This window comes from Podarcis erhardii, assembly GCF_964252035.2.
Source record: "Podarcis erhardii genome assembly, chromosome: 4".
In the NCBI taxonomy this organism is placed as follows: domain Eukaryota; kingdom Metazoa; phylum Chordata; class Lepidosauria; order Squamata; family Lacertidae; genus Podarcis; species Podarcis erhardii.
In genome coordinates, this window is record NC_138508.1 from 3,219,301 (window position 1) to 3,240,309 (window position 21,009).

The window sequence follows — 21,009 nt, forward strand, 5'->3', positions numbered from 1 at the left end:
AAAATGATAATAAATAAGAAGAATATTGACAAACAGAAGCATGTGCAAATGAAGGTAACCAAGATGGTCTTATTTTATTTATGCATTTATTTAATTTCGATACTTCCCTATACCAGGGGTACCAACTTGAATAAAATATAAAGTTTAGTGAGCACCACCTCACATAATAGTCACATGCTGTGGTGTGTGCATGCTATTTGAATGCCAATGCCTATCAACTGGGGGGGTGCCCCCCTCAAATATTTTATAGGGGGGGGGCAAAGGCCTCTACGAGTTGGCTCCTATTCCACAGGTCTCAAGATGGTTACAAGATAAAATAACAATATGAAAACAAAAAACACCTCCCCAACATGTAATCCCCACCTCCCTATCACATTTTTAAAGGACATTACATGTCAATCAGCCAAAGGCCTGGTTCAAGAGGTGTGTTTTTCCCTAGCGCTGAAAGCTGTACAATGAAAGCTTTTTCATCCTTTGTATGAATTCTTTGATGGCAAATGAGATCAAAGCTGTCCCTGAAGCTGTTTCCACATTCCATGCACTGATAGGGTTTGTCCCCTGTATGAATTCTTTGGTGGGAAGTGAGATTGGAGTTCTGACTGAAGCTCTTTCCACATTGCACACACTGATAAGGTTTCTCCCCTGTATGAATTCTTTGATGGGAAGTGAGATGGGAGGTGGCACTGAAGCTCTTTCCACATACAAAGCACTGAAAGGGTTTCTCCCCCGTATGAATTCTGTGATGGGAAGTTAGAGAGGACCTCTTCCTGAAACTCTTCCCACATTCCATGCACTGATAGGGTTTCTCCCCTGTATGAATTCTTTGATGGGAACTGAGTTGAGAGCTGTCCCTGAAGCTCTTCCCACATTCCACACATTGATAGGGTTTCTCCCCTGTATGAATTCTTTGATGGGAATTAAGAGAGGAGCTGTCCCTGAAGCTCTTTCCGCATTTCACGCACTGATAGGGTTTCTCCCCTGTATGAATTCTTTGATGGGAAGTGAGATCAGTGCTCCGAAGGAATCTCTTTCCACATTCCACACACTGATAGGGTTTTTCCCCTGTATGAATTCTTTCATGGGAACTGAGAGAGGAGCGATCAGTGAAGCTCTTTCCACACTCTACACACTGATAGGGTTTCTCACCTGTATGAATTCTTTGATGGGAAGTGAGAGAGGAGTTCATACTGAAGCTTTTTCCACATTCCGCACACTGATATGGTTTTTCCCCTGTATGAATTCTTTGGTGAGAACTGAGATGGGAGCCCTGAACGAAGCTCTTTCCACATTCCAAACAATTATATGGTTTCTCCCCTGTATGAATTCTTTCATGGGACCTGAGTTCAGAGCTCTTCCTGAAGTTCTTCCCACACTCCATGCACTGATAGGGTTTCTCCCCTGTATGAATTCTTTGGTGAGAAGTGAGATGGGAGCCCTGAGCGAAGCTCTTTCCACATTCCAAACAATTATATGGTTTCTCCCCTGTATGAACTCTTTGATGGGAAGTGAGATGGGAGCGCTGAATGAAGCTCTTCCCGCATTCCACACACTGATAGGGTTTCTCCCCTCTGTGAATTCTCTTATGCTTAGTGAGATCGGATCTCTTACTGAAGCTCTTTCCACATTCCACACAATGATAGGGCTTCTCACCCGTATGAATTCTTTGATGGGAAGTGAGATGAGAGCTATGAGTGAAGCTCTTTCCACATTCCACACACTGATAAGGTTTCTCCCCAGTATGAATTCTTTGATGGGAAGTGAGTGAGGAGCTATCAATGAAGCTCTTTCCACATTCCACACACAGATAGGGTTTCTCCCCTGTATGAATTCTCTGATGCTTAGTGAGATCAGAGCTCGTATTGAAGCTCTTTCCACATTCCACACACTGATAGGGTTTCTCTCCTGTATGAATTCTCTGATGGGAACTCAGAGAGGAGATCGTAGTGAAGCTCTTTCCACATTCCAAGCACTGATATGGTTTCTCTGTTGTATGTGTTATTTGATGGCAAGTGAGATGGCCACTGTGACTAAAGCTTTTTCCACATTCCACACACTGATAGGGCTTCTCCCCTGTATGAATTCTCTGATGGGAAGTGAGATGGGAGCTCTTACTGAAGCTCTTTTCACATTCCACGCACTGATAGGGTTTCTCCCCTATATGAATTAGTTGATGGGAAGTGAGGGAGGAGCTCTGACTGAAGCTCTTTCCACATTCCACGCACTGATAGGGTTTCTCCCCTGTATGAATTCTTTGATGGGAAGTGAGATGGGCTCTCTGTCCGAAGCTCTTTCCACATTCCATGCACTGATAGGGTTTCTTCCTAATGAGATTTCCTTGATGGGAAGTGGAATAGGAACTTTTCCCACATTCAAGATATTTATACAGCTTCTCCATTGTGGGGATTTTGTCATGGTCACCCTTGTCCTTGATTTCCAGTCCATCACTATCTGCAATAAAGAGAAATGGATTAGAGCCTCAGGGAGGAATTAATGTAGAATACTTGTTAAAACTGGTCAAAAAGAATGTTGAATCCACACCCTGAAAACGCAGTAAGGTAAAGGTAAAGGACCCCAGAGCATTAGGTCCAGTTGTGACCAACTCTGGGGTTGAGGCGCTCATCTCGCTTTATTGGCTGAGGGAACTGGCGTAATAATAATAATAATAATAATAATAATAATAATAATAATTTTTGTTTATACCCTGCCCTCCCCAGCCAAGGCTGGGCTCAGGGTGGCTAAGAAGCAAAAATAAAAACAAGTTGAATGAATACAACTTAAAAACAAGATTAAAATACAACATTAAAATATTGAAACGTTAAAATATTAAAATGCAGTCTCATCACAGGAGGAGAAAGGAAAAAGAAAGAGGGTGAGGGAATCAAATTAGCTCCAAGCCAAAGGCCAGGCGGAACAACTCTGTCTTACAGGCCCTGTGGAAAGAAATCAGATCCTGCAAGGCCCTGGTCTTATGAGACAGAGCGTTCCACCAGGCCGGAGCCAGTGTTAAAAAGGCCCTGGCTCTGGTTGAAGCCAATCTAACTTCCTTAGGGCCCAGACCATTAGGGTGTTACTATTTGTGGACCTTAAGGTCCTCCGTGGGGCATACCGGGAGAGGAGGTCCCATATGTACGAGGGTCCTAGGCCGTGAAGGGCTTTAAAGGTCAAAACCAGCACCTTAAATCTGATCCTGTACTCCACCGGAAGCCAGTGCAGCTGGAAAAGCACTGGGCGAATATGCTCCCATGGCAGAGACCCCGTGAGGAGCCTCGCTGCAGCATTCTGCACCTGCTGGAGTTTCTGGGACAGCTTCAAGGGCAGCCCCGCGTAGAGCGAATTACAATAGTCAAGCCTGAAGGTGACCATCGCTTGGATCACTGTGGCCAGGTCAGGGCGAGAAAGGTAAGGGACCAACTGCTTGATGTGGCGAGGGTGGAAAAATGTCCCGTACAGCTTCCAGGTCATGTGGCCAGCACGAGTAAGTCGCTTCTGGTGAACCAGAACAGCACATGGAAACACCAATTACCTTCCCGCCAGAGCAGTACCTATTTATCTACTTGCACTTTGACGTGCTTTCGAACTGCTAGGTTGGCAGGAGCTGGGACCGAACAACGGGAGCTCACCCCGTCACGGGGATTCGAACTGCCGACCTTCTGATTGGCAAGTCCTAGGTTCTGTGGTTTAACCCACAGTGCCACCTGCGTCCCTAACGCAGCAGTTCACATTTTAAAACAGCCAAACACCTTTGTCAGGCAACCCATGCTTGGGTTGGTGGAGAGCAAAGGTTATGGAATCCCTTCCGTTTCCAACATCACTCTTCTCTTTGGACAACCAAAGACTGACAGGAGCAAAAACAAAAAGTGAAAACCTGACAGAAGCTACTTCAACTTCCCTAACAACTCTGAAGTTTACAGTTAAAATGGCCTCGATAGTTCAGACCAGCCTGATCCTTGTTTAAGAAGCTGCAACTGGAGGAAGATCATTCACAGAAAAAACAGTACTTTACTCTTCAAGGTTTTTTTGTGGGAATACTGTAATCCCAGGTGTTGTATGGGGCGCTGTTGAATTCTGTGAAAATATATGAGGTTCATCACAGACAGCTGTTTTGAATTTAAAGAGATATTATGATCCCACAGGGAGCCTTACCAAGAGAGGCCACGATCCCATGATTCTCCTCCATGACGTCCTTATGCAGAGCTCTCTGGTCAGGATCCAGCAACGCCCACTCCTCGTCCGTGAAACGAACAGCGACATCTTCAAAGCACACTGGACCCTAAAAGAAAAAGGGAAATGTCTTCCTCTGAGACAGCAGAAATATAATCTGCTACACAATGCTCTGTTGTTTCCTTCCTGTCAATTGTGGTGTTGTTTCAATAGGATTGCTTTGCTGCACATTTTAAATATGGATGCTTATTTTAACGCTTTAATGGAATTATTTAATTCTGCGTTTTAATTATGGGAATTGGTCTTTGTGCAAATAGGTGGTACTCCACCTGGTGTTTTTCAAGTCATTCTGCCTACGCAAGAATCCAAGTTTCCCAGATGGAAGGATCCACTTCCCCCTCTCCTTGTGAGTTGTTCTGGGAAGGTTTCATCCCAATGCTCTAAAGCCAAATTCAAGGGGTTCATGGAGAGGGGGGCATGGAGAGGGGGAGGAATGGGGGGCGGGACCCATTTTGCAGTGGACAGGGCTGGGCTGGCCACTATTTGTTATCGTCTGTCTGCTGCTTAGAAGCCTATTTTAGCATTTACTGATGAATATAGAAATACAAGAAGCCTAGTTTGGATGGCCATCTGTCTTGGGTGATCTAGCTGAGACTCCTGCAATGCAGGGGGTGGAACTTGATGACCCTTTTGGTCCCTTTCAACTCTAGGATTCCATGAAAACAGCAACTACAGATGAATCCTACTGGCGACATTCAGAAGCCTCGTGTCACAGAGTTATCTGGGCAGGAAATCCCACAGTTCACAGCTGGAGTTAACTCTTTATCAGCAAGAACACGATATTCACAGACTTGGCTGAGTTTCAGGCCTAATGAGAAGAGCAGCTCATTCCTTGAGGGTCTGTCAGTTTGCATTGTCAATCAATTAATGGACTAGTTGTCTAGGTGGAAGTTTCTTTAGTGTGGAGGTATATGAAAAGTAAGATTAGGTAGTTTGTTTAAGTGGTCTTGTAAAGAGGTGCTCTGCTGAGTATTGTGTTGGAGAGGTTTGCTATGAAGTGATGTTTTCAGGTCTTGGTTTATATATTTGAGTGGAGTTTAATATAAGGTAACGTAAGGTAAGGTTTATAAGATAGCTGTTTTGATGAGTGAGTTGCGTCTTTTCCTTAACTGTGTCAGGTTTCATAGGTACTGTTTTGTTTTATAATGTGAGGGACTACATTTGAAAAACGTGAGTTGGTTTTTTAGGAGTCAGGATGTTGTTGTGCTGCTCACAGAAGCATCTGGTCAGACTGTTTCATCTTTGGTCTACCAACCAAAGGCTAGGATTTATTCTTGTAGAAGGAAAGTGTACATGCAATGTTTTTCTAGAGGTGTTTTGCATATCAATACTTCCTGCACCTAATAAATGGGGGGGATTGTTAGTCTGCATTTATTAGTGCAGAAAGCATTGATCTCTTTCCTATTCTGATTAATTCAAGAGGGTTCTGGAAGCTTGTCTGCATAAGAGAAATAAGCAGAAGGTGCCTGATGTTTGGGTTATTCCTTCAGAGAAGCTGAGTACAGCTGGTTTAAAGTGGTTCTCTTATCTCTTCTGTCAAGGTCAGGAGCCTCTTTCTCTTTCGCTCTCTCTTGTTAAGGTTAAGGGTTAAGGTTTAGACTTACTATGTTATGTAAGTAAAATCTGCTGCAACTGGATTTCTTATGGACAGGGCCAATCTGCTAACTATATATTGGAGTTCTGCTCTGGATCAATATTGAGTCGAATTCCATGTCAGGGTCTTCCTCCACAAAATCAGTTGCTGAGAGTGAAGGCCTCCGGCTCCCCACAGCTTTCTAACTCCCCTCCTCTCTGGGGTTTCTTGCAAGCGATTGAGCAGTGCACCAATGTGCAGCCTGCCTTTGCTCCTCCATTGTCAGACGTCTCCTGGTTCTGAGAGACAATCAGGGAGGGGGGCTTCTGGCAGAAGAAGGAGCCAATGGTGGCTCCTCCTTCTCCTGACTCACCTCTGCCTCTTGACCTCCCTCCTCCACTCGCCTCCTTCCTCTTCTGCCTCTGATTCTGCACTGCATTCTGCCACAGAGTCTCCCAGCTCACTAAGCCCTGTTTCCCCTTCAGCTTCTGACACCTCCTCTTCCCAGGCTTCTCCCTCTTGCCCCTCTGACCGCTCATCCTTCCTCCACCTCCACTCCTTCGGCTCTGAGCCATCTTCCCTTCCTGGTCCCCTGGCTGCTTCCTCCCACCATTCCTCTGTCCCCAACCAGTCCATGACATTGCTCCATCCCTCGGCCTCTGTCCCCACAAGGCAGCTTCCCCTGACCTGATCTGTTTCCACAGCCGCTGCTTCCCTTCTGCCCCCATGAAAAGGCGGATCGGGAGGTCTTGCCGGCATCATTCTGTCACCTGCAAGAGAAAAAAGGTAATCAGGACGCCAGGAGTGCCTGCTTCTCTCACAGGTGAAACAGGGCATCTCTAACTACAGATGGGCCTTTGAGAAAGCCTTACCTGCTGAGTGCATTTGGACGTTTGTTTCATATGTTTGTTGTGCAGAAATATGTCTCCCCTGTTCTAGACCCTTGGCCCCAACAGTCACCCCCCCCAAGGAAAAAACAAGATGAAAAGAACCCACAGATTAGTTGGGAAACAAACAAAAGGAGACCAAAAGGAGAAAACCCACCATTCACCTTACCCAGTGGTGTCTCTCTGGTGTCCAACAGAGGCCTCTCTGTCTCACAGGAATCCATGTTCATTTCTGCAAAATGATCATTTTCCTGAAAGACCAACAAGGATTCAAAACAGAGAAAGGCGAGAAATATTACAAAGAGAATGAAAAAGAAAAAAACTTTAAGAGTGTTAGATCTCATTCCATGGATGCCTCCCCAGAAAAAGGATAGGCCATCAGCAGACCATTATGGGATATTTTCGGTCCTGTTTGGAGCCCCTTGGGAGTATCCAGAGGAAAGTCTCTCTCACCTGCTTTCTCTCTTCCTGCTTTCTGTCCTCTGCCTGACTCAGGAGGAAACCTTCGGCCAAGGCCACTGCCTGGGAACTGGTCTCTGCTCCACAGTCCCTCACCCAGTTTTCCATCTCCGGGGGAAGGACAGCCAGGAACTGCTCCAAGATCACCAGGTCCAGCATCTCAGCTTTCGTGTGCCTTTCTGGCTTCAGCCACTGACGGTCAAGGTGGTAGAGTCGGCTGCAAACCTCTCGCGGTCCTTTGGCCTCCTGGCAGCAGAACTGCCTCAACTGCTGGCTCTGCACCTCTGAGCGGAGGGTGTCCTCCTCACCCAGGATCTTCTGCACAGAGTTTTCCCAGAACCCCCCACTGCTCCCAGTTTGGATGGCATGGCCTCTTCCTGTTCCAGGGCCAGCTGAGTCTTGCTCATCCATCTGTGCACTCAGGAAGCCTCTGAGAGACCAAAAGGAACCCTTTGATCTTTTTAAAATTCTGTCTTAATGAGAAGCTCTAGCAAATCCTACAAAGCAAATACATTGTTCTGTTACAAAAGTTGTCTAATATCAGGAGAAGAAAAAGGTTCCCTGAGCAAGCATGGGTGAGTCTTGCTGGGAACCAGGGTAGGACTGCACCACAGCCCAGACTCTGAGCTATCTTTCTAAAAAGGAGGAGGAGGAGGAGGAGATGATGTAGGCTTCTAGAAGGGAGATTGTGGAAATGTGGAGGCAAGCGAAGAGATTAATGCGAGGCGAATCAGCCTGGTTGCACCTTCCTTCCAGTCAATGCCTGAAGTCAGAACTGATTGACAAGGGAGTTATGGTGCCTCGTGAAAAATGACTAGGAGTGTTGAGTCCGAATCTCCTTTCTTGTAGCTTGAAGCCATTGGTTGGAATCCTGCGCCCAGGTGACATGGCTCTCCTGTCTCCCCTCTGTCTCCTCTCTTTCCCATGTAAACATACCCAGCTCCTCATAAAGCTTGGCTTGATCTGCTTGGCTGGCCTCCTCTGCCAATAGGGAGAAAGAAAGAAGGGAAACAGACAAAGAGGTTTGGGAGCAACCATTCAGACACGTTTCCTCTGTTGTGCAATGACGCTGACCCGTGTCACACACAGCGGAAGTCCTACAGGAGAAAAAGGAGGAGGAGGAGGAATAGGAGGAAGCAGCCTCTAGCTGTCCTAGAAGGAAGATTGCAATGCAAAATGTGGAGGCAACGGAAGGGGTTTCTGGGAGATGAATCAGCCTGGTTGCTCCTGCCTTCCAGTCAATGCGTGAAGTCTGAACTGACTGACAAGGGAGTCATTTGTATCTTGTGGGAAATGGATTCTTGGCTCTGGTGGGGGTCCTCACCAAGGGGTCCTCAGGAGTTGCTCGCCCCCCACCCCACTCCCCTCCTTCTGTCTCCTTTTCTTGCACTTGGACTCTCTGCCACTCTCAACGCAGACTCCTGGGGTGGGGTCCCTTTTTCTTTGCTCTGAGGACCAGCTATGTATCTCGCCAACCCCTGAGGGCCAAGTGGGCCGGGGCCAAATACATCTCCCTTGAAATTCAGGCGGGCAATTTATTACTATTATTCTGTTAGACAGCTTAACACACAGCCATTGATGCCCAGGTCCCTGGAGGCTCAGTGAGGAGCAGCGCCCATTTCCAGCAACAATCCCTTTGGGACAGAGAGGATGTGGTCCTGGGATGCCCTGCTCTGGGTGCGAGGGGATTGCTGCAGTGGCCTCCGTGGGGGGCTGCCCTGGGAGACACTGGGAGACACTGGGAAACTGGTCCCCAATGCAGCAGCCAGACTCTGGGCTGGGATCCCTCTCTTTATTCCTCTCCTTTCTCTCCCACTTTTTTCTTGGAGGGGGGGGGCTAGTCCACCTCCTCGTCCAGCTTTGGAAAACCATTTGCAGATGTTTCCTCTGTTGCGCAATGAGGCTGAGCGACGTCACACAGAGTTAAAGTCCCAGGGACTCCTTTGTATAAAGAAGGGAGATCTTTTCTGAAGCGGGGGGGGGCGGAGGGCCAAATGAGTTTGGGATCCTCTGATCTGCAGGAAGGAGAGCGTGGCAGCCCTGGCCCCTCCCTGGCAGGACCCTCTCCTCCTCCCTGACTTGGGGTCCCCCCCCCGCAGGAGCAGATCAGGCCCCCCCGGCCCCCTCCCCTGCTGCAGCCCTGGGACCCCCACCAGATCCCAGAGAGAGAGAGAGGAGACTTACCAGATCCCAGGCGAGACACCACAGCAGGGAAGGACTGGGGAGGCGGGGGCTTGGCTCGGGAGGACCTGCCCCCCCCCGCTTCCTGTCCTCTCTAGGAAGGCAGCTCACTTCCCTTTAACCCTTGCCAAGCCGAGTCCCTCCAGCTCAGCCCTCTCTCAGATTCTTCTTATTTCTTATGGATTTTGGGGGAGATCTGCCCCCCCCCCGGCTCCGCCCATGCCCAGATATCCTTTTGGGGGTGAGGCTCTTGGCTGGACTCTGAGCATCTCCCTCCCTTGGGTGGAAACCAGAGAAAGAGCCTGCAGGGAAAAGGGCTTTGCAGGAGGCAAGGAAGCTCCTCCTGGAATTCCGGAGTGGAGAGAGAGGAGGGGATCCCAGGGTCATCTAGTCCCACCCCCAGCAATGCAGGAATCTCAGCTCCAGCATCCAGGGCAGATGGCCCTCCGATCTCTGCTGAGAAACCTCCCAGGAAGGAGAGTCCCCCACCTCCCCAGGGAGACCTTTCCCCTGCCCAGCTGCTCTTAGGTGTCCCTCAAGGCAGCGGGTCCTGAGTTCGAGCCCTGCTGAAATACTCCTGACTGCCAAGGAGGAACCAAGCAAAGTTCAAAAGAAATAAATCCCATTCTCAGCTTAAATGAGTAATACTTTCCTATGCATGCTTTTTCTGTCTAATAATTCTTATGCATGCTTTTTATGCTAATATACAAAAGTGTATCATTTCCTCTTCCAGAAATGCTTAATTGTGAATTCAAGGGACACTGAAGTCTTTACAGACAGAGATGACAAGAGAGTTTTCCAGATTAGTTATCTGGGAGTGAGACAGTTGGCAGAGTGGCACTGGGCTCGCTAAGATGCCAGCTACTACAGCAATTGCTTTCTTGAGCCTTTTTAGCACTGCAATACCATTTCTTAAAAAAATAAAACAAAAAAATTCATTCCAGTAGCACCTTTTTTTGTTTTGACTATGGCAGACCAACATGGCTACCTATCTGTAACTTTAAAAAATAAAAAGGTTGATTTTTAAGTCGTGGCAGTGTGTGAGCAAATACTCCACATCTGCCAAGCTTTCAGGAGCAGGACTAAGGGGTGAAATGAAGCCCCCCCCCCCCCGATCCCTGAAGGTTGAGGGAAAGGGTCTATCTCCCTTCTTCCTTGTCATTATTAGTTCTTTCCACCTAAGAAATGGGAAGAAAGCAGCTGCTCATGCTAAGCGCAGCGTTTGTTGGGTTGGAGATTAATGAGCTGACAATGGTATGATTTGTCAGCAATGAATATGATTTGTTCTTATCTGTAAGTGACGTCACATTTGAAACAATACAGAAGCAGTCAAAGGGAATTTCCTAGGAAGTCTTTTATTCAGTCTCACTTGCAATCATATGTGCTGAACACACAGAAACACATAGATAATGTGAAATAACTGGGAGTTACAGACTCCTAATAACACTCAACACATGCAAGCAGATTAATGGAATAGTACATATGATTTCCCCACCTCTTTTTTTAAAAAAATTGCTTTTATTTATTTTCATGGTAGAAAAGATAATTTTAAAGAAAGCAATGGTTACAACCATAAACAACAAATACCTTACCCTGATGAAATTGCAGATTTTCATCATGCCATGTGTTAAAGTTTCATTTGATTACAGTGGTACCTTGGGTTAAATATGCTTCAGGTTACAGACGCTTCAGGTTACAGACCCCGCTAACCCAGAAATATTACCTCAGGTTAAGAACTTTGCTTCAGGATGAGAACAGAAATTGTGCTCCGGCGGCAGCGGGAGACCCCATTAGCTAAAGTGGTGCTTCAGGTTAAGAACAGACCTCCGGAACGAATTTCCGTATTTTTCGCTCTATAGGACGCACTTTTCCCCCTCCAAAAATTAAGGGGAAATGTTTGTGCGTCCTATGGAGCGAATGCAGGCTCCTTGGCTTCAGCGAAAGCAACGCGAAGCCTCCAAAGCACAGAGGGAGCGCTCCAGAGGCTATGCGTGTCTTTCGCTGATGCCTGGTGCGCACCGACCCCTCTCGCTCTCCAGGCTTCAGGGATAGCCGCCTGAAGCCTTCGGAGCGCAGCGGGAACTCGGGCTGCGCTCCAAAGGTTTCGGGTTCCTGTCTGCGCAGCTTGCCCCGAGGCAGCTTGGCTGGCGGGTGGGCTGAGGGAACTCCTTGGCTATGCAGACAAAGTGCGGCATCACCACCTGGTAGCTCGAGTAGATGCCCATCAGCTCTGTGGACTTGGCGGCGGCGGCAGCTATCAAGCGGAGGAAAGAGAAAAGCAGCAAAAAAGGGAACGCCGAGAAAGAGCGCCCGCGGCAGAAAACCAGTGTCTCGCTTTGTGCTGCTGCTTATTCTTCGCTGCCTTGAGGCGTATCTCTCTAATGCGAGGGAGACCAGGGCGAAAAAGGCAGGAAAGCCGCCGGAGGTGGGACGAGAGGGTGGCTTCTGCAGCCGAAAAAGTGCGCTGGGGCAACAACGGGCAGAAAGAAGCGGGCGCTCCGCTGGTGTCCCTGCGCCACGCTCTGTCTCTCTCGCCTGCCCACGCAGGAGCTTGCTCAGATGACAAGGAATGCCACTTAAAGGCGGTGAGGCCGCTTCCCTTCTGCCTGACGTGCGCTCCCACCGCCCCTCTCCCTCGCCATTGCTCTTCCAAGGAACGGCAGAAAGACCCACCAGCACCCACCGCAGAAACGGCGGGGGAGGGAGCGAGGGAACCCAGAAAGTGAGGCGGAGGGGGGAGACAAGGGACGCGCCAAAACACCTTGCCCCTGCCTGCTGCCTGCATTTTTAGAGAAACCAAAGACTGGAACCGGGGGGTTGTTAGGGGAGGGGGGTTCCTGGAAAAGAAGCGGCCCCTTTTTTGCAGGGGGAGGTGGCGAAGGCTGCCGGGAAGGCAGACGATGGGATCTCCCGACTTTCTTACTTTTTTAAAAACTTTGAAGCAGCCACAGAGGAAGCATAGAACCATAGGAGTCCGACTTTGATCATAGAATTCTAGAGTTGGAAGGGGTCCCAAGGTCATCTAGTCCAACCCACTGCAATGCTAGGGGATTTTATTAGCAGCGTTTAGGGGGGGGTTAAGCGCATGAGTGTGGATTTAAACCCCGCTCCCCACATGGTCTGTTTCCTTCCTCTTTGCAGCCCCAAATTCTGGCTGCTGTTACCCCACCTGCACTGGGGACGATTTTCACACACAAACACGACTTAAGACGGCAAAAAGATCGGTGCAGACAAACATTGTGTCACTTGCAAAGCAGCGCTTGGTTTTGTCAACCCGATTTGGAAGGATGGTTGGTCTGGGGCTCTGTCGCTTCAGTCCCCCTAACCCTAGCCTTGTGCTGCAAAACGGATCAATTTTCTTGATTTCCCCCCCCCCCCCAAAAAAACACTAGGTGCGCCCTATGGTCTGGTGCGCCCTATGGAGCGAAAAATACGGTAAGTAGTTAACCCGAGGTACCACTGCACTCTAAAAGATCACACCATATTTTCCCATGATTACTGGTTGGAGTCTTTAAAAAACAACATTTTTTAAAGCAAATTTTACATAAAAAAATTAAATTCAAACAAATATCTCATCTCATCATGGAGGATTCCCTGACTCAAGGACATCTTCCACCTGCCTTGCTCCCTCTCTGGCCCTAGGACTCCTCATGAGGAGCTGTTCCTGGAGGGAGACCTGTGAGGGGAGAGACTCCGTCAGGCAAGGCCTCCTTCCACCTTGCCCCACCCTCCAGTCTCTGCTTTTCAATTTCCATTGAATTATTTTATGTGGCTTGCCATTGTTTTATTTATCATACTTTAGAAATTATTTATTGTAACTGTTAAGAGTGAATTTCTGTTTAACTTTTATATGCTGATATTACTATTTTATACTATTCGAATGATTGTTGAATGTTACTTTTTTGTTGTAGGTTGCTTATTTTAAAGTTGTGTTTTATTATCTCATTTTTGTATTGCATTAGATTGTTATAAGATGTACATTTTTTGTTTCTTCAGCTTGTAAACTGCCTGGAGTATTATAAGATAGAAAGATGGTATACAAATTTAAAATGCTGATGATGATGGTTTCCATTTAAAGCAGTTCTATACATTTTTGCTACTCTTACAGGTGTTAAATACCACCAATACATCATTTTCATATAATTTTCCTTCAACGCACAGAACGCTGTAAATTTCAAGCCCTCCCTCCAGTTTTTTCCAAGATGAAAATTGAATATTATGCCCAATATATTATGTTTAATCATTACTATAATAATAATAATAATAATAATAATTTATTATTTATACCCCGCCCATCTGGCTGAGTTTCCCCAGCCACTCTGGGCGGCTCCCAATCAGTATTAAAAACAATACAGCATTACATATTAAAAACATCCCTGAACAGGGCTGCCTTAAGATGTCTTCTGAACGTCAGGTAATTACTGATTAAACACCTGCTGCAATTTGACTTCTTCGTCTTTTGTATGCCACTCTAGCAACAATTTATACATTTTAGAAAGTAACTTCACATTATTTTCCAATAAGTCTTTTTCAAACCTTGAAATTTCTGTACTAAATCCATTTTTCTTATCTATTTTTAAAACATCATTTAATTGATGCTAATGCAACCAATCTGTAACCAACTTTCTTATGTCTTCAAAACTTTTCAATTTCAGTTGTTCTACTTCTATGAATAACTCTCTATAGGTTGCCCATTCACATTTCACATTAGTCTTTTTTAGAGATATAGCTTTCACTGATGAAAGCCACCATGGTGTTTTCTGTTCTAACAGGTTTTTATATTTTTCCCATACTCCATAAATTGCTTTTCTTATCAAATGATTCAAAAATCTTTTTGCACTTTGGTCTTCTTATACCATAAATGTGCATGCCAACCAAATCTATTACCATGACCCTCAAGGTCTAAGTTGTCTGTATTTTTTAACATTATCCACTCCCGTAGCCAGCAGAGACATGATGCCTCATAATATAATTTCAAATCCAGCAGAGAGAAGCCACCTCTTTCTTTGGTATCTGTTAATAGTTTATATTTAATCCTTTGTTTCTTGCCCTGCCAGATAAATTTGGAAATATATTTTTGCCATTGTTTGAAGTGTCCCTCTCTGCTGACCATGGGTATTGTTTGAAATATAAACAACATTGTTGTAAGGTAATTAAAAAAGTTTGGGAAATGATTTATAATGAATGGAAGAAAATGTTCAAAAACACGAGGCATTTTTGTTGGGTATTGTAGGGAAAGACCTGCCAAAAAAGTTGAAAAACATCTTCATGTATGCACCAACGGCCACAAGAGTTCTGGTAGCACAAGGATGGAAGACTGAAGAAATCCCAACTAAAGAATCATGGCAACAAAAATTGACGGACTATGCAGAATTGGCAAAATTGACATACAAGCTACGGGACAAGGATAACTGTGACTTTAAGGATGAATGGGAACCGTTTACAAAGTATCTGAAGACGCAACAAAGCGAACTGGACTCTTTGGCAGGTTTTGAATAAACATTCCCAAACCTTTTATTGATAAGAATCAGCTAAATAGTTTGATGATCTATACAACTTTGTAACATGCAGAAAACAGCATTCTTAGAGAAACCAAAGACTGGAACTGGGGAAGTCGGGGGGGTGGGGGGGAAGGAAAAATGGGGGGAAACAAGGATGATATGTTTTTGGATAATATGTCTTGTTATAATTTTGAATAATTTTTAAAAAAATGAAATATAAACAACATTCTTGGCAATACATTCATTTTCATAACTGAAATTATTTCCCAGAGTGATAGATTCATCTTTCCCCAGATCTCCACATTTTCTTTGTCTCATTCCACGTTGTTACATAATTATCCTTTAAAATGTTTATATTCTTAGCAGTTAACCATACCCCCAGATACTTCACCATTTTTAATTGTCAATTGTGTTGCTAGTTGTAGTTTATTTTTATTTTGTTCTGTCATATTTTTCACCAGTACTTTTGTTTTATTTTTATTTAACTTGAATCCTGCTACCTGTCCAAACTCAAATATTTTATCTAATACCCTTGGTATACTTACCAACAGTTTTTCCACTGTTATTACAAGGTCGTCTGCAAATGCTCTCAATTTATACACTTTGCATCCAACTGTTATACCTTTTATTTCTTCATTAAATCTTATGTTCCTCACCAGGGTCTCTAATACTAAAATAAACAATAATGGCAACAAGGGGCAACCCTGTCCTGTCTCTTTTGTAATTTTACACTTTTCTGATGCTACATTATTCACTATCAGCATTTCCTGCTGATCTGTATAAATTGCATCAATTCCTCTTAAAATGTTTCTCCAAAATTCACTATTTCCATAGATTTTTTCCACGACACATTGTCAAAATCCTTCTCTGCATCCACAAACATCAGAGCAGCCTGCTTTTAATTCCTGACCTCCAGATATTCTATTCTATTAATTATATTCCTTATGTTGTCCTTCATCTGTCAGCCAGGAGGAAAGCCAGCTTGATCCTGATGAATTAACTTTTTTAACAACAATTCACCATAATATTAGCAAATAATTTATAATCATTGTTGAGCAGAGAAATAGGCCTATTTTTTACTGAAAGCAAATCTGTGTCTTGTTTGGAAGTAATTTTATGTATGCCTCTTTCCATGAATCTGGAATTTTCCCTTGTGTTCAATATTTTATTCATTACATCTTTCAATGGTTGTATCAGAAAGTCTTGTAGTTTTTTTCCTAATATTTGGCTGATAGACCATCTGGCTCTGGCGATTTACCTAATTTTAAATGGTTAACTCCTTGTTGCACCTCTTGTTTTGTTATTGGTGCATTCAAATAATTTTCTCCTTCAGAATTTTTGGTAACTTACTCTGCTTTAAATATTCTTCAATTATATCTTTATTTTCTTTACCAGCTTGATATTGCTCTGTATAATATTTTACAAATTGCCTTCTAATATCCTTCGGGTTATCTACTATTTTGCCTTCTATTCTCAATTTATTTATTACAGTCTGTCCCTGTTTCTTTTTTTAATTGCCAGGCAAGTAGTTTCCCTGGTTTATTTGCAAATTCAAAGTTTTTCTACCTTAGCATGTTAATCTTCCATTCAATTTCTTGGTTCACTAACATTGAGAATTGTGTTTGTAACGTTTTTACATTCCGTTTTATTGAATCTTTTCAGGGGGTTTTTATCAATTCTTTTTCATTTCTAATCAATTCTTTCAAAATTTCTTTTTACCTTCTCTAACCTTTTTTTGATATGCACTTTGCTGAATAAAGAAAGCTATCACCACAGCTTTACTTGTATCCCAGACCATATTATTTTCTGTCCCTTGATTCAAATTTAATTCAAAATAGTCTTTCAGGATTTTTTCTGTTGGTTTTTTTTTGCAAAGTTAGTTGGTGTCAGGGGACTGCCGTCAGAACAGGGGAGGGAGGCAGGGGAGAAGTTGGGATACAGAGTGCCTCCCAAGATCCTGAGGAGCAGCTCCTCCTCTCCAGCGGTGGGGAAAGCCACACCTCCAGTGAAGGAGAGAGAGAAGGGACCAGCCAAGTGGGGAAAGGGGTTGAGGATGCTGCGGAAAGCCCCAGCGCCTCATCTAGCCAGGCTGACAGAAAAGGGGTTGAGGATGCTGCTGAGAGCCCCAGCGCCTCACATAGCCAGGCTGACCAGGAGGGACGCACGCCCCTTCCGTCGCCCAGCCCAGGAGGCAGAGGCTTGGGGTACCGAAGTTCTTATGCTGGGGGAGAAGCCAGAAGGGGCCACTCCCGGATTCTGCAAGTGACTAAGATGGACATGAACTTTGTGTTTCTGCACTGTAAATAGTTTGCACCACTAAAACCTGTAAAAGACAGGTCGGAATCCCACCTGGTTACTCACGAGCAACCACCACCCACATCTGACAACAATCCGGTAGTCATTGCGGTTGCTCACGTGTAGCAGTGGAGAGTGGTACGATGGATCAAGAGGATACTGGGAGTTTGGAGGAGCAATGAGCAGCGGGCAGAGGGGTTACAGGCAGAAGTGCTGGGGAAGAGGTGGCGTGCAACGTAGCAACCCTGAGGCAGAGGAACGTGGAGCTGGAAGCGCACGTCGCTGAGTTCTCAGTGAGGCTGGAGGAGAGCGGAGTGCAGGACCAGCAAATCAGAGCAGCTCCGGTGGGGAGAAAAGTACCATCTCTGGTGAGCAATTTTGGTGGGAACCCTCAAGAATACCTTGCCTTTAAGACTGAGATTAAATATGCCTGGACTTACAAAGGAGGAATTTGCTAATGATGAGGAGAGGGTGGCGCTCAGAGTTTCCCATTTAGAAGGGGCAGCCCGGGAATGGGTGACACACCTAATAGCGGTGGGAAACGATGCCCTCCAGGACTTGGGGAAATGTTATGAGGTGATGGACGCAATGTTTACCAGTGAAATTCAGGGGGATGTCACACAGCAGGAGCTACTGACCCTCAAGCAGGGATCCCTGACTGCAGCTATTGGTCACAGTTCGCAATGCTGGTGCACAAGCTGGACTGGGATTTGTAGTCCGAACCCATGCAGGCTCTCTTTAGGGCAGGCTTAAATTTGGACGTTAAGGATGAGCTCTCCAGGGGACCCTGACCAAGATCCAAGGATGAGCTGACCAAGGCGGCATTATCTATTGGTGTTCGGCAAGAGGCGCGTGTACAGGAAAGGCGGGAAGTCAGAGGGGTTATATTTATTCTTTGCATAAATTACTGCACCTCTTTTTTTAGTTTTGTCTGATGATATAAAGTCCATCCCCAGTTGTTTGTTCATCAAGGCTTTTCTGTTTTCTTGCTACATGTGCTTCTTGCATATTATGCCCAAATTCTCTAGTCACCTAATCAACAAAGTTTGTAACTCCATCCCTAAAAGAGAGACTTCTCTGGCTTAATTTGTTTTTGAGAAACCCATGCTTTCAACCTGTATATTTATGATGTGAACCACTGTGAAATCTTCAGATGAAGGGCACATAAATTTTAAAAATGAGAATAAACAAGGATATTGACAAGCTGGAACATGTACAAAGGAAGATGACCAAGATGATCTAATATTATTTATGTATTTATTTAATTTGTATACCATCCTATACCAGGACTGCTAACCTGAATAAAATATTGGGGGGGGGGCAGGTAAGCCCCACCTCGCATAATCAATCACAGGATGTGATGCAGGCACACCATTTGAATGGCAATGCCTATCAACAGGGGAGTGGCCCCCTAAAATTTTATTTTGTTTTTGTAAAAAAAAAACTGATGTAAACAGCATTTTATCAATCTCAAATTACAATTACAATTCAAATATATATCAATTATAAAGCAAATTATACATTTTGTGTGGCCTCCTGCATGGTAGATTTCAAGGTGAGATAATTTAATTTCATCCTGCTTCTGAAATCTTAAGTAATTCAATTATATTCTGTCTTGATCTTAATCCCTTATCAGCAGCTTCAAAGTTTTTGACTTCCATTCGTATTAACATTTGTTAAATTTTATTTCTGCAAGAGGAATTCTGTATCCCCTATATTTCCTGTGTGTGATGTTTTATTTTATCCATGTTTCTTCATCCTTCCTCTTCTCCATCATGTCCTGCACAGCATCGCTACTTCCGCTCTTTTTCTTTATTCCCAGAGAATGAACCTGTAATTTCAACTGTGTCAAACGCCATCTTTTTGTTATTATTGTTTGAGTCTAGAGAGTAATTTGGCGCCCTGCCAAATCTCTAGCAAGACTCCACCTACTGCTTCTCGTCCAACTCTCTCAATTATGATTTGGCGTCCTGCCAAGCCTTGGCCAATCTTCAAAGATCAAAATCCAGGTCATCCCATTGCAATACAGTGGAAATTCAATGTTTTAAATTCATTTCAATTTTCTCACACTGCTCTATTTTCTGTTGTACTTTGTAAGTATAATCCCATTCTTCTCTTGCCTTTTATCAGGTTGTTTGCATTCAAGGGGGGTTTGCTGAATCATTTATGTAGCAAACATGATATATATAAAGAAAGGGTAAAGGCTCCCTCCCCCTCACATACCATATTTTACATCAAAGGAAGTCTTCTTTCCAGTTTGAATCATTATGGCTTTGTAGCTGTTTCAGTTTAAGGGTCTGGTGACTTCTGTTTCAGTGTATCTGAAGAAGTGTGCATGTACACGAAAGCTTATACCCAGAACAAACATAGTTGGTCTCTAAAGTGCTACTGGACAATTTTTCAATTTAGCAGTTTATGATATTTTCCCATCTTTTACAGCACATGTCTGTATATTAGTTCTAAATTCATTCTAGTAAACAGGACTCCCTCTGCTTCTTAATGGCTGCGTAGGAGGGTTACAGATAAGCAAAGTGCTATCGCACTCAGCGCCTCCCTGCAGCTCGGATTCCATGCCGGAGCAAGAGCCAGGTACCAAGATGATCTGTGAGTGAAGCTAACTCCCCCCGGGTCCTGGGGGGAGCTTGCAAGGAAAATCATCTATGTTTATTCTTTGCTAACGATAACTGCTATAGTGGGAGTGGCATTAAGGCAGACCGGAACCACTTCCGGGTTAGCGCGATCTGGAAATGGCGGATTCCCTCCGAGCTGCGGAGGGAATCGGCTCCACGGAGGACGGGTCTTGCCGCGCCGGCGACGCGGGGACCCTTAAAAACCACAGGCGCTGAAGCCTGCGGACGGGAAGACTCGGTGGGCGCCTTAAGCACCCCCCCGACCCTTGAAAAAGGGTACGGAGGGTAGTGTGGCGCTGAGAGTCGATCGACACCTCGGTGGAGCGGAGCCGCGAGCCACGACCGGAGAGCGCTGACTTTCTCCCTGGAAATATGGACTGAAAGAACTAACCCGTGAGTAAACGGAATTTGGATTTAAAAAATTTTTCCCTGAATTCGAGACGACCGGAGGGTGTGCTAAAAGGGAGTCCGCACCCCCCCCTAATTACAGACAATTCTTAAGCAAAGTTTAAAGAACTAAGGCGGAAAAGATACATTTATACATCTAAAAGAAACTTCTTCCACGATTTAACAAAAGAAGAAGTGCTGTGCTGGAGAGTGAGGAGAAATTCCTTGTGAAATCTCCTCCCCCCCCCGACCAGGGAGAGTTCCGTGCATGAGTCTGGTGAAGAAGAACAAGTTGTCAAAAGAGCTGTCAAATGGATAGATTGAAAACTTGTAAACTGATATCTCTCTGAACTAAAAGTTAAATTGATACTAAGTGGTTGGAGACTCGATAGAAAGAAATAAAAAAGGCTTGGACTGTTGGAAAAAGTTTACAAAGTAACCAGAATCCCTCTAGGGGGATTCCAAAGCTACTACAATGGCCGCAGAAGGAAAACTACAGGCAGAGATAAACAGGATGTTCTATCTTGTGGGAATATTGCAAGAGCAGAGTCTGAGTATGAGCAAACAATTAATGACCTTGACTTCAGGAACAAGCAACTCTGCTGAATGCACGAAGGACTTGACAGGAAAGGAATCTGCAGCCGAAATAGAAATGACATCTCAAGAATCGGAGGAAAGAGAGCAAGGAGAGGAGAAAGATCAATCGGAAAATACCAACAAGAAGCCTACAATGGTGGAACGCAAGGGAAAAGATTCTTGGACTATCTGGATTACAACACTGCAAAAGATGTTAAGGATGAAGGAGGGGGCCCCTGAAGTATCTGGAACACAGGAACTTGAAGGACACAAGAAATATGATTGGGGCCTCCCTGTCG

The 21,009-nt window shown here is 45.0% G+C and overlaps 2 protein-coding genes across 2 annotated transcripts in view; both read right to left on the bottom strand.

Moving 5' to 3' along the window:
* Positions 1-43: 43 nt before the first annotated feature.
* The window catches only part of LOC309340939 (uncharacterized protein), a 178,406-nt gene continuing 157,440 nt past the window's right edge, over positions 44-21,009 (bottom strand). Inside the window, exons 4-6 of the mRNA XM_081860204.1 lie at positions 6,482-6,564; positions 4,144-4,270; positions 44-2,448 (exon numbers count right to left, since the gene is read on the bottom strand). Coding sequence (XP_081716330.1) covers positions 389-2,448; positions 4,144-4,270; positions 6,482-6,564 — 2,270 coding nt within the window. The 3' untranslated portion in view covers positions 44-388. The remainder of the gene's footprint in view (positions 2,449-4,143; positions 4,271-6,481; positions 6,565-21,009) is intronic.
* LOC309340600 (zinc finger and SCAN domain-containing protein 12-like) overlaps positions 20,256-21,009 on the bottom strand; it is a gene marked incomplete at its 3' end in the record, with an annotated part of 98,844 nt that continues 98,090 nt past the window's right edge. The window contains exon 5 of the mRNA XM_081859485.1: positions 20,256-20,263. Within this exon, the coding sequence (XP_081715611.1) occupies positions 20,256-20,263 (8 nt within the window). The remainder of the gene's footprint in view (positions 20,264-21,009) is intronic.